The sequence below is a fragment of the Ursus americanus genome, chromosome 9 (genome assembly GCF_024610735.1).
Source record: "Ursus americanus isolate L20-20 chromosome 9, mUrsAme1.1.p, whole genome shotgun sequence".
NCBI lineage: Eukaryota > Metazoa > Chordata > Mammalia > Carnivora > Ursidae > Ursus > Ursus americanus.
In genome coordinates this window covers 60,407,194-60,421,857 of record NC_142135.1, presented here as the reverse complement: position 1 = coordinate 60,421,857, position 14,664 = coordinate 60,407,194, and the positions used below count along the sequence as shown (strand labels likewise).

General features: G+C 45.3%; 1 protein-coding gene across 5 annotated transcripts in view; it reads left to right on the top strand.

Moving 5' to 3' along the window:
- Window positions 1–14,664, top strand: part of SULF1 (sulfatase 1) — a 167,644-nt gene that overhangs the window by 133,012 nt on the left and 19,968 nt on the right. For all 5 annotated transcript variants that reach the window (XM_045810133.2, XM_045810135.2, XM_045810132.2 and 2 more), the window contains 2 exons: window positions 10,808–11,024; window positions 13,437–13,683. In XM_045810133.2, the coding sequence (XP_045666089.1) occupies window positions 10,808–11,024; window positions 13,437–13,683 (464 nt within the window). The remainder of the gene's footprint in view (window positions 1–10,807; window positions 11,025–13,436; window positions 13,684–14,664) is intronic.

The following is a 14,664-nucleotide window of genomic DNA, read 5'->3' as shown; positions in this document are numbered from 1 at the left end:
TTTCTTTTAGAAGTGCCTGCATTATTAGAACAGAGAATTACATTATACCCCAGATGGCGATTTCTTTCTATAGGTGAAGATCAAATCGTAGCTTAAAAAATCCGAGAACTTCCAGAAAATTTTAAGCCTCTTCAGGTCGGTCATAGAATCTCTGGGTCAAACCTGACAGCTCTGCTGTGTTCTGCCAAATCTATATGGTTTGGCCTTTTGCTTTTTCTCTCCGGCTACTTTGAAGGGTATCCTTTTAGTTACAGTATCAGTGACTTTAAAAAAGGAAGAAGAAAGCCCAGAATAATGAGATTGTTTTGTTCTGGATCAAGACATCAGTTAAGGCTAGAATTAATTTGCTAGCAATCTCTTCTCTTGACACTGGTTTCACACCTGGCCTGTGCCCTGTGTCTCCTCCTCTGACCAAGGTTAACTGCCTGCATTCAAAGACAACACAACCTTCTCTTTGGTTTGACTCTGTAAGCGATACAGAGGAAAAACCCACACTATCAGCCCCATTCTCTTCACCTTTAACCCCCAAAGAGATCATGTATTTCCCCCATCCAACCAAACCCCTGTGCCTGGTCACCTAAGGATTGTTCGTCAGGGTCAGTGTGGATGCATGAAGTAGGTAAATGAAAGAAAGAGAAAAATGACATCACAAAGTTTGGGTTAGAATATTGGCATCTGCTACTTTTCAGTTCTGTGTTTGGGGACTGGATTCTTAACATTCTCAGGTTTTCTACGCTAAAGTTAAGAAAATTAATCTCCGTCTCATGAGGCTTCGGTGCTATCATATATGTAAAGTGCTGGATGCATTGCAAGGCAATGTGTGAATGTTGGGTGCTATTTCTGTTCTGGGCCATCGTACCTGCTTTTTCAGTCCTATGAAGCCAACAGGGAATTATAATGGGCTGGAATCCCAGACATTTGGCAATACTTCTTCACTTGGTGAACAGAGCAACCAGCAGGGACTAATTAAGACAGCGTGGACATATGTGTTTGCATTACTTCTGTGTTCCTGAATTAATATGAGGCTGAGTATGAATTCCCACCACTCTCTCAGCTGGCATTACACCCCCAAGCACATTACAGAGATTTATGTAGGACACACTACACACACACACACACACACACACACAAGCAAATCTCAGCTTCTATCTGAAAAGACTTTGGCTCAACAAAGAACACCATCAGCGATGCTCAATTCTGGCTGTGCCCTAGAATCACCTGGGCAGCTTTGGAAAATATTGACGTCGGGGCCCCTGGGTGGCTCAGTCAGTTAAGCGTCCAACTCTTAGTTTCGGCTCAGGTCATGATCTCAGGGTTGTGAGACTGAGCCCTGCATTGGGCTCTGCCCTGGGCGTGGAGCCTGCTTAAGAGTCTCTCCCTCTCCCTGTGCCCTTCTCCTCTCTTGCCCCCTCTCTCTCTAAAAAAACAAAAAAACACGGAAGAAAAGAAAAGAAAGACAATACCGATATATAGCCTCCCCCCAAACCAATCAGATTAACAGGTCTAAAGGTGAGACCGGGGCATCTGTATTTGTTAACAAGGTTAAGAACCACAGGTCTAGAGTCAGAGAATGGCGAAATTGGAAGGAGTCTTAGAAAGCTTCCAGTTGAATGGTATCCTTTTCCTAATTAGGAAATTTAGATCCAGAAAACTTAAGCCACAAACCAAAGTCAGAACCTGCAACTCTTCACTCTGTGCTCAATCCTTTCTTCCCCAGAGCATGTTGCCTCTACAAAAATGTAGCACGGTAGATTTTCTCTTTGAAATTATAAATGGCATTTGCCTGGCTGAAGCCACTAGCTTAGGACTCACTCACAGCATGTAGGGAAGTGGTTCCCAAGCAAGACTGCACATCAGAATCACACAGGCTGATGTTCAAGCTTCACTCCAGACAAAGGCAAACAGCACCTCTGGGGATGAGACCCAGACGTCAGTGATTTTTGTCCAGCTCCTGGGTGATTCCTTTGAGCAGGCAGGACTGAGAATCGTTCATGCCAGGAAAGCGTTACTCTATTTTGCGTCTTCTAGGTATAGGGATTGACTCCTTAAAAAGGAGTTACATTAAAGAGAAATTCCCTAGGCGTTCAGTTTTGGAGTACATTTCATGTATTCTCTGTCATTTGAAAAAACAGCTTTTTTTTTTCTTTGATAAAGCAAATTTCATGTCTTTTGTGAGTTGTTAAATTTCAGCAACTTTGCAGTTTTGTTTGCCTTTCTACTATTGCATCGCTATGAAGTCAAAGATTTGTTTAACATCATGAAAGAACCCCAGATCGAGCAAGCGGATACTGCTTGGGAAATTAGAATGTAGCTTGTTGAATGTACTGGTTTAGCTCCAGGATTTATGTTCTCATCCCTAAATTATCCCTCTGACCATAGATCCCTCGACCTTTTGTGACCAGCTGCAGAGCAGGAAAAAAAGGCATTTACCAGTAGGATCTGGCAAGTTTGCCAGGAACTGACAGCCTGTTTCCAGAAACTCACTGAGCCCTGGTTAAAATTTCAGCGTGGCTTGTAGACACTTCCCCGCAGGGCTCCCTATTCCAGAGGGACAGGCCAGAAGGACCGAGCCCCAGCGCCGCCCTCTGGCTGAAGACTTGTCTGCATGGAGCTCAGCATGGACAGCCCAGCCCCAAAACCCTGCCTCCTCCCCTCTGCAACCTGCAGTGAAGGACATTTCTGAATAGTTGGTGCAGCTCGATGTTTTGGCTTCTGTGCGTTTTTCAAAGTACAAATCACGGGCTTAAATGTCAAACCATATTTAATGATGTCCCAAACAAGTCAGAAAAAGACAAACACAAGGACATTTTACTTATAAACTACCTAATGTGGCCACACCCGATTTAATTTATGCTCTTGTTTCCCACTCATCTGGAACACAGCCCGCCCTGGGCGGGATCCCCTCCTCCCTGCTCGTCAACGTAGCATTCTCGCCTGCATGTAAGCTGTTGCCTCTGCCTTCCCAAGTGCTATTCCCTCCACCAGGGCTCACTGGAAGCCTCACATTCTACCCCAAACCACTCTTTTTTATTGGGGTCCTAGTCAATTGGGATTGCACCCTGGGGCCACTGCTTGTTTGCTATGTGACCATGGGCAAGTTATTTAATCGAACTCTGCCTCGGTTTCTTCGTCTTGAAAATGGGCCTAATAATAGCACCTGCTTCACAGGGTTGCAGCAAAGATTATAAGAGGTAAGTATATTAAACATCTGAACCAGTACCTGGCCCATAATAAGCACTCAACGAATACTAGTTATCGCTTGTTGGCCGAGGTCGGTTTACCAATTTTGGTTTCCCCAAACTGCAAGAACAATACTTCTTTTAACATTTCATTATTGACTTTTGCAAAGGATTATCCAGATGAAAATCTAAAGGAGGAAACACTCTCTTCTACTTCTCTTTCCTTTCCACTTTCCCTCCCCTCTCCCATCTCACCCCATCTCAAAGAAGACAGGAGATAAATTTCCTCAGCCCAAGTAATTCTACTTACATTGGTGAGAAAATCTGACAGTGGCTTCAGCTAAGTAGCAATAGGAATGAGGATGTTTATATGGTATTTTTATATCCCCAATGTCGAGATGATGATTCTAAACACACGTCCACCGCCCGGTAACTGTGTTTCATGATGTTGGTACTGGCCTGAAAGATAATCAGTTTATCCAAAAATTACTATATGGTTGTTACATTTCAGAGAACATGATTTGACCTACATCATGGCCAAATCCACATAATAAGACATATAATAATGGAGAACTAATCCGTGTGTGTTTGTGTGTGTTTGTGTGTGTGTGTGTTTATGTGTAAAATTAAGCTTTCATTGCAGTGTACCTTTGAAAAAGTTGTAGCCACATTTTTTGTTTCTTGCTCTTGAATATGGGCATAAGTAGGCATAAATAAGAATATAGAACATTCTTAATCTGAGAAATATATGCAATTGAAAATGTAGAAACTATCACGATTATCTAGTAGTTACTTTGGGAAAAGGACATAATCAGAGTTCTATCTTCATCTAATATTATGGTAGGCCTTTTTCATGGAACGTTTTATACCTGAAAATTACTCTATAGAAGAGATCTTATGCTCATTTTAAATATAAGGAGACTAAAGCTCAGATGAGAAAGTCACTTGACCGAAGTCACATAGCTGGAGGTGTGACAAGTCTGAGTTCAAACCAAGATCTGTGTGATTCAAAGCCGCAGTCTCCCCACTAAATAATAATTACTGTATTATATACAATTTGCAAGCATGAAACATGAACTTGCCCATGGATTGGATAACCATTGTTAAAGGTCAATTATAATAGTATTGGTCTGGATTTATATAGTGTATCTTTTTTTCAGAACTCCAAAAACATTCAACTGTTTATTCACATGACATATCCTTGAGGCCAGGAGGAGCAAGTATTCTTTTACCATATGCGGTATCTGGAAGAACAAAGAGATTCTGTAATTTGCTCGAGGCCGTAGAGTTAGCAGCAAAACAAAATGAAAATAGAGGTCTTCACATCCTAACCCAACACTTACTTCCATTAAAAATGGCTACCTCTCGCTAAGTTTGCATAAGACCAAATTAAGTAATAAACTTAACTTCAGTTTTGGAGGGGGTTGTGGAATAATAATAATAACAAGAAGAAGGAGAAGGAGAAGGAGAAGGAGAAGGAGAAGCAGAAGGAGAAGCAGAAGGAGAGGGAGAGGGAGAAGGGGAAGGGGAAGCAGAAGGAGAAGCAGAAGGAGAAGGAGAAGGAGAAGGAGAAGGAGAAGCAGAAGGAGAAGCAGAAGGAGAAGGAGAGGGAGAAGCAGAAGGAGAAGGAGAAGGAGAAGCAGAAGGAGAAGCAGAAGGAGAAGGAGAAGCAGAAGGAGAAGGAGAAGGAGAAGCAGAAGGAGAAGGAGAAGCAGAAGGAGAAGCAGAAGGAGAAGGAGAAGCAGAAGCAGAAGGAGAAGGAGAAGCAGAAGGAGAAGGAGAAGCAGAAGGAGAAGGAGAAGGAGAGGGAGAAGCAGAAGGAGAAGGAGAGGGAGAAGCAGAAGGAGAAGGAGAAGCAGAAGCAGAAGGAGAAGCAGAAGGAGAAGGAGAAGGAGAAGCAGAAGGAGAAGGAGAAGCAGAAGGAGAAGCAGAAGGAGAAGGAGAAGGAGAAGGAGAGGGAGAAGCAGAAGGAGAGGGAGAAGGAGAAGCAGAAGGAGAAGGAGAATGAGAAGCAGAAGGAGAAGCAGAAGGAGAAGGAGAGGGAGAGGGAGAAGGAGAAGGAGAAGGAGAAGCAGAAGGAGAAGGAGAAGCAGAAGGAGAAGGAGAAGCAGAAGGAGAAGGAGAAGCAGAAGGAGAAGAAGAGGGAGAAGGAGAAGCAGAAGGAGAAGGAGAAGCAGAAGCAGAAGGAGAAGGAGAAGCAGAAGGAGAAGGAGAAGCAGAAGGAGAAGGAGAAGCAGAAGGAGAAGCAGAAGGAGAAGGAGAAGGAGAAGGAGAAGCAGAAGGAGAAGCAGAAGGAGAAGGAGAGGGAGAGGGAGAAGGAGAAGCAGAAGGAGAAGGAGAAGGAGAAGCAGAAGGAGAAGGAGAAGGAGAAGCAGAAGGAGAAGGAGAAGCAGAAGCAGAAGGAGAAGCAGAAGGAGAAGGAGAAGGAGAAGCAGAAGGAGAAGGAGAAGGAGAAGCAGAAGGAGAAGCAGAAGGAGAAGGAGAAGGAGAAGGAGAAGCAGAAGGAGAGGGAGAAGGAGAAGCAGAAGGAGAAGGAGAAGGAGAAGCAGAAGGAGAAGCAGAAGGAGAAGGAGAGGGAGAGGGAGAAGGAGAAGCAGAAGGAGAAGCAGAAGGAGAAGGAGAAGCAGAAGGAGAAGCAGAAGGAGAAGGAGAAGGAGAAGCAGAAGGAGAAGGAGAAGGAGAAGCAGAAGGAGAAGGAGAAGGAGAAGCAGAAGGAGAAGAAGAAGGAGAAGGAGAAGCAGAAGGAGAAGGAGAGGGAGAAGGAGAAGGAGAAGGAGAAGCAGAAGGAGAGGGAGAGGGAGAAGGAGAAGGAGAAGGAGAAGCAGAAGGAGAAGGAGAAGGAGAAGCAGAAGGAGAAGCAGAAGGAGAAGGAGAAGGAGAAGGAGAAGCAGAAGGAGAAGGAGAAGCAGAAGGATAAGGAGAAGCAGAAGGAGAAGGAGAAGCAGAAGGAGAAGCAGAAGGAGAAGGAGAAGGAGAAGCAGAAGGAGAAGGAGAGGGAGAAGGAGAAGCAGAAGGAGAAGCAGAAGGAGAAGGAGAGGGAGAAGGAGAAGGAGAAGCAGAAGGAGAAGCAGAAGGAGAAGGAGAAGAACCGCCTTTGTTGAGTGCCTACCATGTACTGAGTTCTTCCTGCTCATGAATGAGTTCTAGTACTGACGAAGCTCCGACTGTAGAGCGGACTTGCTCAAGGACACATAGTGATGTGAGAAAGCTGATATTCAAATCCAGACTTTTCTAGCTTGAAAGTCCAGACTTTTGCCACTGAGCCACATCAATAGGGATATAAAATGCCGTTCTCAAGTCTCGGGAGGAATACAGGTGATATTCACCACTAGGAGTCCTACTCTGATAAATGGATTATGGTAGCACGGTGGGTTGTAGTGATGATTATGTGGACTAACTTACATAAAGGGCTCTAAACCAGTACCTGGCCTCAAGGAAGACTTCCACAGATGGTGATAATGATAGTGATAAAGATGGTGTTGAAGGGAATTGTTTGCATTCGTCCTATTTCTCATTAGGTTCGATTCCGCCAAACGAGCTGCACACATGAATCCTTGTGTCAAAAGAGCCGGCCTTCTCTTCCTCATCACGTGTTATTTGCATATAAGTATATATAATCAAGCAAAACCTTTAAGACGTAATTAATAAAGAGAGTGATTTGATGCTAAGCTAACCTCAGGGAAAAATTCAGGAGTATGAGACGTGGTCCTTGCCTTCAGTTCCAAATTCCAGTGTGGTTGGAAAGGCTAAAACGAAATCATAATAACCTACAACATTAGTTAAATAGTTTTATCGAGCCCCTTGCTCGCCGAATGTGTGCAGAAATCGCTGTGGAATGAACGTATGTGAAGTGATTGGTACAGATGGAGTCAGAGAAGCAGGAGGAAAACTGGGATGATGTCCCACGAAGTGGCAAAGGAATTTACAGTAGGGGCGAGTGGTCAGGGAAGATGGAGACAGGCGATCCAGCAGTTAACCGATGTACTGATAAACTTCAAGAGAGTAGATAAGAGAGAGCCGGTGGGCTATCTGCGTCTCGGCGCGGGCGCGTGTGTCCCAAAGCGCAGTTCGGAGGCTGACCCCGTGGCCCATGAGCAGATGCCTCCCGAGTCCGGGCTCCTATCTCATTGCCGCAGCTCCTTCTGCAATGCCAAGTCATGTCCTCCCTTTCTTCTGAGCGTGTAAGTGCCTGGTAGCATGAGTTTCAGAGCAATTTCCCGAAGGCTCTCTTCCTTCGCCTCCCTTGATAAACTCTCTAAGTAAGGTGACCATTGTAGTTGCAGTGACCTCGAGGTTTTATTGCTCAGCCATAAAAATTGTCATGATATCGAACCCCAAAATGACTGCGGCCAATGTGTGGTAGTTACGTTTCATTAAAACTCCTAGTATGCTTGCCCTAAGAAGATTTTCAAAGCCGCTAGCTAATTACTCTATCTAATAGGGTCTGTGGCTTGTTCAAAGGGTCCACGGGATAGAAGATCACTGGCATTTTTCTTGGTGGCTCTTGTTTTATATGAGCATGTGCATAGCGTATGTGTGCATCTAGTATATGTGGGTACACGTGTGTGCACGCCAATGCATTCATATCTATATGCATATCTGACTTGTGAGATACCTCATCAGTGCCCGGGATGGTGCCAGATCTCAGGTTTGGTTGAATTCATCTCTTCAGGAAAGAAACACCCCTTCCCTTCATCTCTGCCCCATAGGACATTAGCAACAAACTTGGCTAATGGGAAAATGCAGGTTGGATTCCAAATAGACCAAATCGCTAAAAATTCTGCCTATGCTTTCTGTTCTAGAAGAATCTACCTGTACCCTCAGCAATTCCAGGCCCCCCCCAAAAAATTTTTTTTAATGCATTGTGGTTATAAAACTAAGGAAGGTTTTCACTGTAGTTATGTGTTTTAAAAAATTAATGTTTGTACTAGAATTGAAATAAATTTGAGCCAAAAAAGACACAAGGCCATTATTTTTCAAGAGTAACATTAACCATATTTTTTCTCTCGTAGAAAATAGAGTACTTCTTATGCTAGTAGGCTGTGAACTGTGGATCCACTGGCTACTTCTTTTGCTACCATAGACGTTAAGTAGTGAACTCTTAGTTTTTGAAGGTGTGAGTTAGAGATTACCCAGACAGATGGACAGGTCTTAAAGCATTTGGATTTAGGACAAATACAGATCTAGAATGACACTCAAGCACGAATTCCCAAACTTTTTGGACCTATAAAAGGATTATTTTGCTGACACTTCTCGTCAGCAGAAATTCCATATAGCATATAGTTATTTCTCAACGGAGTTGTATATCAGTTTCTGAGAACTCTTTTTGCGAATTTCATGGCATCTCCTCAAGCTAATGGGACATGTCTGGAAGTGCTACAAACCCAGGCTCGAAAACCACTGCGCTCCACGTTGAATGGCAGAACCATGGAGCAGGCCACACACAGCTGTCTGGTCAACCTTTACAAAGCCTAAGTTCTCTCACTTGTCAGCTAACTGTGGAGAGAAAGTAAGGAAAATTGGTTACTCTTACAGAGAGCACATAGTCCTGCCTGTAGAGCCCAGCTGGTAATGTTCCTCTGTTCAGCTGGAGTCATCTTCTGACCTGATTACATCAGGACATTTCTAGACACAGCTTCCTTTGCATACCCGCGCCCCAATAGGCACACATCCCTCTCAAACACTTATCCATCTGAACTACCTAGACCTAAACATATCTCTTTTGCCCCTGCCATGGGTTCCAGCTGCAACAAGGTCCAGCAACCAGTTGCAAATCGAAAGCAGTTGTTCTTAACACCAACTGCACATTAAAATCACCAGGAGAGCTTCAGAAACTCCCAGTGCCCAGCCGTGTGTGAGAACCACTGAGCTCACATAACTCACCAGGGCCTAATCAAGTGGACTTTACTTTTTTTCTTTTTTTTTTAGTTAAATCATCTCTAACTTAGTGAGTCCTCAACTATTCTTGTCTGTGTTGCCTTTTCATGGCTTTGTAAACAGAGCTAGTTGCCTTGTCTCTAGAGCCTGCTTCTCTGGATGGAGGTGATGGACATCCAAGATATGCTGGTCAAGCCACAAAAGAACGTTGTAACCTAACCAATGCAATAGCACCAAGAGCGTGTGGGGGCTAACGCAGGATCACAGAACAAGCCCCATGAACCGGGGATGCGGGAACTCTATGGCAGAGGCGCAAGGCAGCTCTGATAATTCAACACTTACGGAGGGCATATGGCTCCAGTAAGAGAAAGTAAGCCAAGACTCTGCACCTCGGTCCACTGTGAAGAGTTTCACCCCGTTTTGTACACGAGTGTCGTTTGTCTGCTCACCAAGACACCTGGGACCCTTGACTAAACTTTACCTTGCATGAGGTCACTTTGAGATTAAAATGTAACCCAAAGTAGGGTATAGGTACCAGGGGTGGGGAGTGTTGAGATTATTTTATGTGGTGCAGGGAAAACCATCTTTTATTCGATGATTTTTTCTTACTGAAAATATGTAACTGGCACAACAAATACATAATTTTACAGGTACCGTTGCTTTGGCCATTGTTTAGAAATGTGTCCATTTTAAGAAAAGTATCAGTAATTGTATACAGGTGATAGTCATATAAGGAAGGAAAACAAAAGACAAAAATTTGCTAACACTACACGATAGCATGCTGTAACAACCATGGTAGACTTCAAATCCAGGTCAGTGTTCTTCCCAAACTACCATTTGAGGGAGCGATTGAGGGGAAGAGAAAAAGGAAGAGGAAGGTTATTAGGTCTTTCAGTAAGATACGGAGGATCCCATGAAATGCCCCCAAGGTGAAGTGTTCTTATTTCATTCCGTTTGCTATCCGAGAAGCACGGGCAGGGAGTGAGAGGGACACTGAAGCTCAATGCTGGGTCCGATTGCTCTAGAATTGAGCCTGCAGTGTGTGCAGGGGGCTTGGCAGAAGGCTCGAAGGAGAAAACCCCGGGGCTAGCTCCCCCCGTGCTCATCTCTTGGGAAGGTGAACGATGTCCCCTCCCGAGCAGCTCGTTCTGTTGGGTGTGCAGGGTCCACAGAAGGCCAAGAAGAGGCACAGAGAAAACCTGACATGTTGGCCAATGCCTGGGGCTTGCGAAAGCTGGCCTGCTCAGTGGTAGACTCCGATTAAACTCATGTCTGTCTTCCTCATGTGCCACTCTTCCCCGGGTTGAGGCAGAAACTGGGGGGTTGGGAGGGTGCGGAGAACAAAGCAGCCAAGTGTGTTTTTCCAGAGAAACAGGGGTCTGGCAAAAACAGCCCTGACAGCTGTGCTCTGTGGCTTGGTGAATTAAGGGCTTTTACATGTTTCATTCAAAGACTCTGTTTAGTCTGGGTACTGGAGATTTATAGATCAATTTTGGGCTCTAGTGTCATGGAGGTGGTTCTGATTTCCAATGATTTCGTTGTCATTTGCAATTGCCTGCAGTGAAAGAAAGAGCTCAAGGAACCGGGGGTCGACTTAGGCAGGGTCAGATAAAAGCTTGCCTTGCTTCCTCGGCTCTCCTGACGTGGGGCGGGGTGGCGGGGTCCCGGGCTTCCAAAACCTAAGGCAGCAGTCCTTAATAAAAAACACCTGGAGCGGGATGGGTAACCCGCTTTCGCGTTGGCTTTTGCAGAAGTGGCAGTGCATCGAGGACACATCTGGCAAGCTTCGAATTCACAAGTGTAAAGGATCCGGTGACCTGCTCACGGTCCGGCAGAGCACGCGCAACCTCTACTCTCGCGGCTTCACCGACAAGGACAAAGAATGCAGTTGCGGAGAGCCGGGTTACCGCACGGGCAGAAGCCAGAGGAAGAGTCAAAGGCAGTTCCTGAGAAACCAGGGGACCCCGAGTAAGCTTGCGCAGGGACCCTCTCAATGGACGGCAGAGTGCTTTGCGAATGCACAACAGGGAGACAAAAGGCTTGCTCCTTCTACATTTGAGATCTTATCTATGCTTAGGCTTAGCACGAAAAGAACAAAGCTAAGTTGTTTAAAAGAGCAAAGCTAAGTTGAAATTTGGGGTTTGTGGACATTTGAACTTAAGCATAGACTGAATATATATTCGGTAAAAGCACCAAACTATACACACAGGTGAAAGAGCTATGAAGGGGTAACAGGTGTGGTTAGAGGCAGAGGGTATAGTTTAGGTCAGTTTTATTTTACATGAATGCTAATGTCCTGATTTGTCTGCCTTGAGCTGCTTTAAAAAAAAAAAAAGGAAAATTAAAATTCGAGGTTTCATTGCTTATGTATTAAACTAATAAGAAAAGTATAAATACTTTTTTTAAAGATGCATCTGTTGTAGGACAGTATTTTTTTTTAGTTATGGTTGACTAGAAGGGTGAAACTAGCCAAATTCAGTGTGAAAAGCACTGCCTAGCATTTTCTTTATAAAAACTCTATCAGGTTAACTATAAAATTCCTATGATTTTACAGATGTGAAAACCCGGTGTGGCACTTTCCGTAAAAGAATGAGAGTCTGGTGCCATCTAGTGGCAGAATAGGAAAAGTGACTCATTTCTGTGGCAATTCTTTTCTATACTGGTTTGGAAATGAGTAAAATACATTTTCTGTGTTATTTTTTTTTTTTTTTAAGTAGGCTGTACACACAACGTGGGGTTTGAACTCACAAACCCAGGATCAGGAGTCGCACGCTTGACTGACTGAGTCAGCCAGGTGCCCCCCACGTTGTAAATTAGGAAATCAAATCAATCTCTAGAACAGTAAAAGCTCTTAGCACTGGCTTTTTTATCTTGGACTCCACTGATGGACTTTAAGAGATTATGAGCCTTCTAACATTTTATCCAAAATGATAAGTCTATTCTGTGTATGTGCACATTTTTGGATGTCCGTAACTTTCAACACAATCAAAGGAATCCAGAACCCAAAGGCTGAGAATGATTGGGAGATTTTTTTTTCTTCCCTGAGAGAAAATGCCACTCACACAAAGATATCGAATGGAAATCCAGAAAAGGACAAAGATTCCTGACACTGTCCCTTAACGGAAGCTGCTTAGCGTGTTGGACTTGGAGGAAGGGGCAGCCTCTTCTGTCCCCGGAGGTTAGATGTCACTCCACAGCAGTGACCGTAAACACGGATTTTGTTCAACGTTGCACACAAACTGGAGATGTCTGGGGCCTCTCTTTCAAGGCACGTCATATCTCACATATCTGAGGGCAGGAGTTGCTCTTGAGCAGACTCAGTGGCCCGCTGACTGTTACAGAGGCGTTTCCTCCTCTGGATCACAGCAGGATCCCATGGCGAGCATGATTCTGATCCCACGGCCTGGGTGCTCCCCTTCTTCCTATTTTAGCAGCAGGCTGGAGAAAGGAGGCCCCGTGAGTATGCCCCCTCAGAGCCAAAGTGCATCTGATAAGGAGGGGCCGAGGTTTGCACATTAAAGCTCTTGTCTACACACTATGAGCCTTGACCGTGGTCTACGGTGACCAGAAAACATGCTGGCCTCCCCCTGGCATTGCCCTCCATCTGCCAGGTGTTAAAAGTCAGCTGGCTGATAGAAAGCATTTGCAAAATTTAATTTTTCTCTATTTTTTGTACAAATAGAAGGTGTCGAGAGCACTTACCCTTTTGAAAAAGCGGCCCATGTTGTGGAAAGACTGTAGCCTTTAGAATCTGGTAGATTAGGGTCCTAGGTCCCACAGCTGTTGGCTCCATAACATTGCGAAATGTAGGTAGCATTCAGAGCTTCAGTTTTCCCATCCTTAAGAATCACCACACCAAATTTATGAGCCTGTTCTGAAAATCTAATAAGTTTTTTTTAATATAAAGATTTATTATAATAATACAGGTCTTCCAAGATTGTGGATTAGAGATAAGTATGAGCTGAATAGTACATAGGAAAAGCCCAGTCAATGATAGTCAGTATTATGATTAATACCATGATTGGGAATATAGCTTTATCCTTAGCAGTCCACATTGAAAACGCGATGTGGAAGTTCACAGCCTGCCGTGAGTGCAAAGGAACTTAGGGGTCCCCCAGACGTACCCCCTCACTGGAGGGAGGAAGGGCTGGGGTCCCGAGGACCACGCCGTCCACTGTGCTGCTATGCAGCGCCCAGGCCCAGACAAGAGCCCAGCCCTCCCGACGTGGATCCCAGCGGGCTGCGCGCAGCTCCCCGAGGCCCCTCAACAACCCAGTATGAACTGCTTGCCCTTCCCAGAATGCTGAGCCAGGCGGTGCCTTTCCTCCCTCCTAAACTACACCCAGACATCCGTATTCATGTGTCTTCCCTTATTTCCAGAGTACAAGCCCAGATTTGTCCATACCCGGCAAACACGTTCCTTGTCAGTCGAATTTGAAGGCGAAATCTATGACATAAACCTGGAAGAAGAGGAATTGCAAGTGTTGCGACCGAGAAATATTGCCAAGCGCCATGATGAAGGCCACGGGGGGCCCGGAGGTCCCCAGGCTGCCGGCGACGGGGACGCGATGCTGGCAGACAGAGACAATGCCCTGGGCCTGCCCACCACCGTCCGAGTGACTCACAAGTAGGAAGGCTTTAGGTGTTCATGGGGGCTGAGTTCCCAGTCATCCCCCCCTCCCCATTATCACTGTTTTGCTGCTTTATAAACAGTGATATCTCTCGGCCGTACAGGGTCCGGAGGCTGGCCCACAAAACCACTGGGGTTTAAGGAAACAAGGGGGAGTCCCAACAGTCGTACGTGTGGACACATGCTTTGGGTTCAGTTTCACATGAAGGCTGATGAGCTGGGAGCTTAGCCAGAGTGGTTCCGTCACACCCTAACTTAGCAGGCACGGAGCTCTGCCCTTGCAGTTACCTTTGCGGGAGCCTCGGGAGCAGGTGGAAACCATCACCGGCACTGTCGAGGCTCAGAGAGGTGCACACTCACAGCTGCAGAAATGAAACACAGCCCAAGGGAGGGAGGACTGCGGGTCCTGGAGAAGCTTCCAGAGAGGTGGGGTGTGTTGGGAATGGACGTAAGATGCAGAAACACCTAACTAACCTGGGCAGATCCCAGAGAGCACGTGACTCCCCAGGAGTCACAGAGACAGGGAAGGAGACGATTACCCCAAAACTGTTCTCCATTTCCTTCCAAAATCCAGTTACTGTCTTGATAGAGAAAAATTTTCTTTCTGAATTTATTAGCAAGGTCTTCTCATGTCTCTCATTCTATCACTTTGGGGAGGTGGTATCCTGAGCTCTGGCAGATTTTTATCTTTGGGACTGGTCTTCCCATGCCTGTACAGTTCACCTTGAAAAAGGCAGGGGTGGGGCACACAGACCCTTTCCCACCCCCACAGTTGAAAACCCATGAATAACTTTTGACTCCCCAGAACCTTAACTAATAGTGGCCTATGGCTGACCAGAAGCCTTAACGATAACATAAACAGTCGATTAACACATATCTGTATTCTTACAACAAAGTAAGTTAGAGAAAACAGTGTTATTAAGAAAATCATAAGGAAGGGGCGCCTGGGTGGCACAGCGGTTAGGCGTCTGCCTTCGG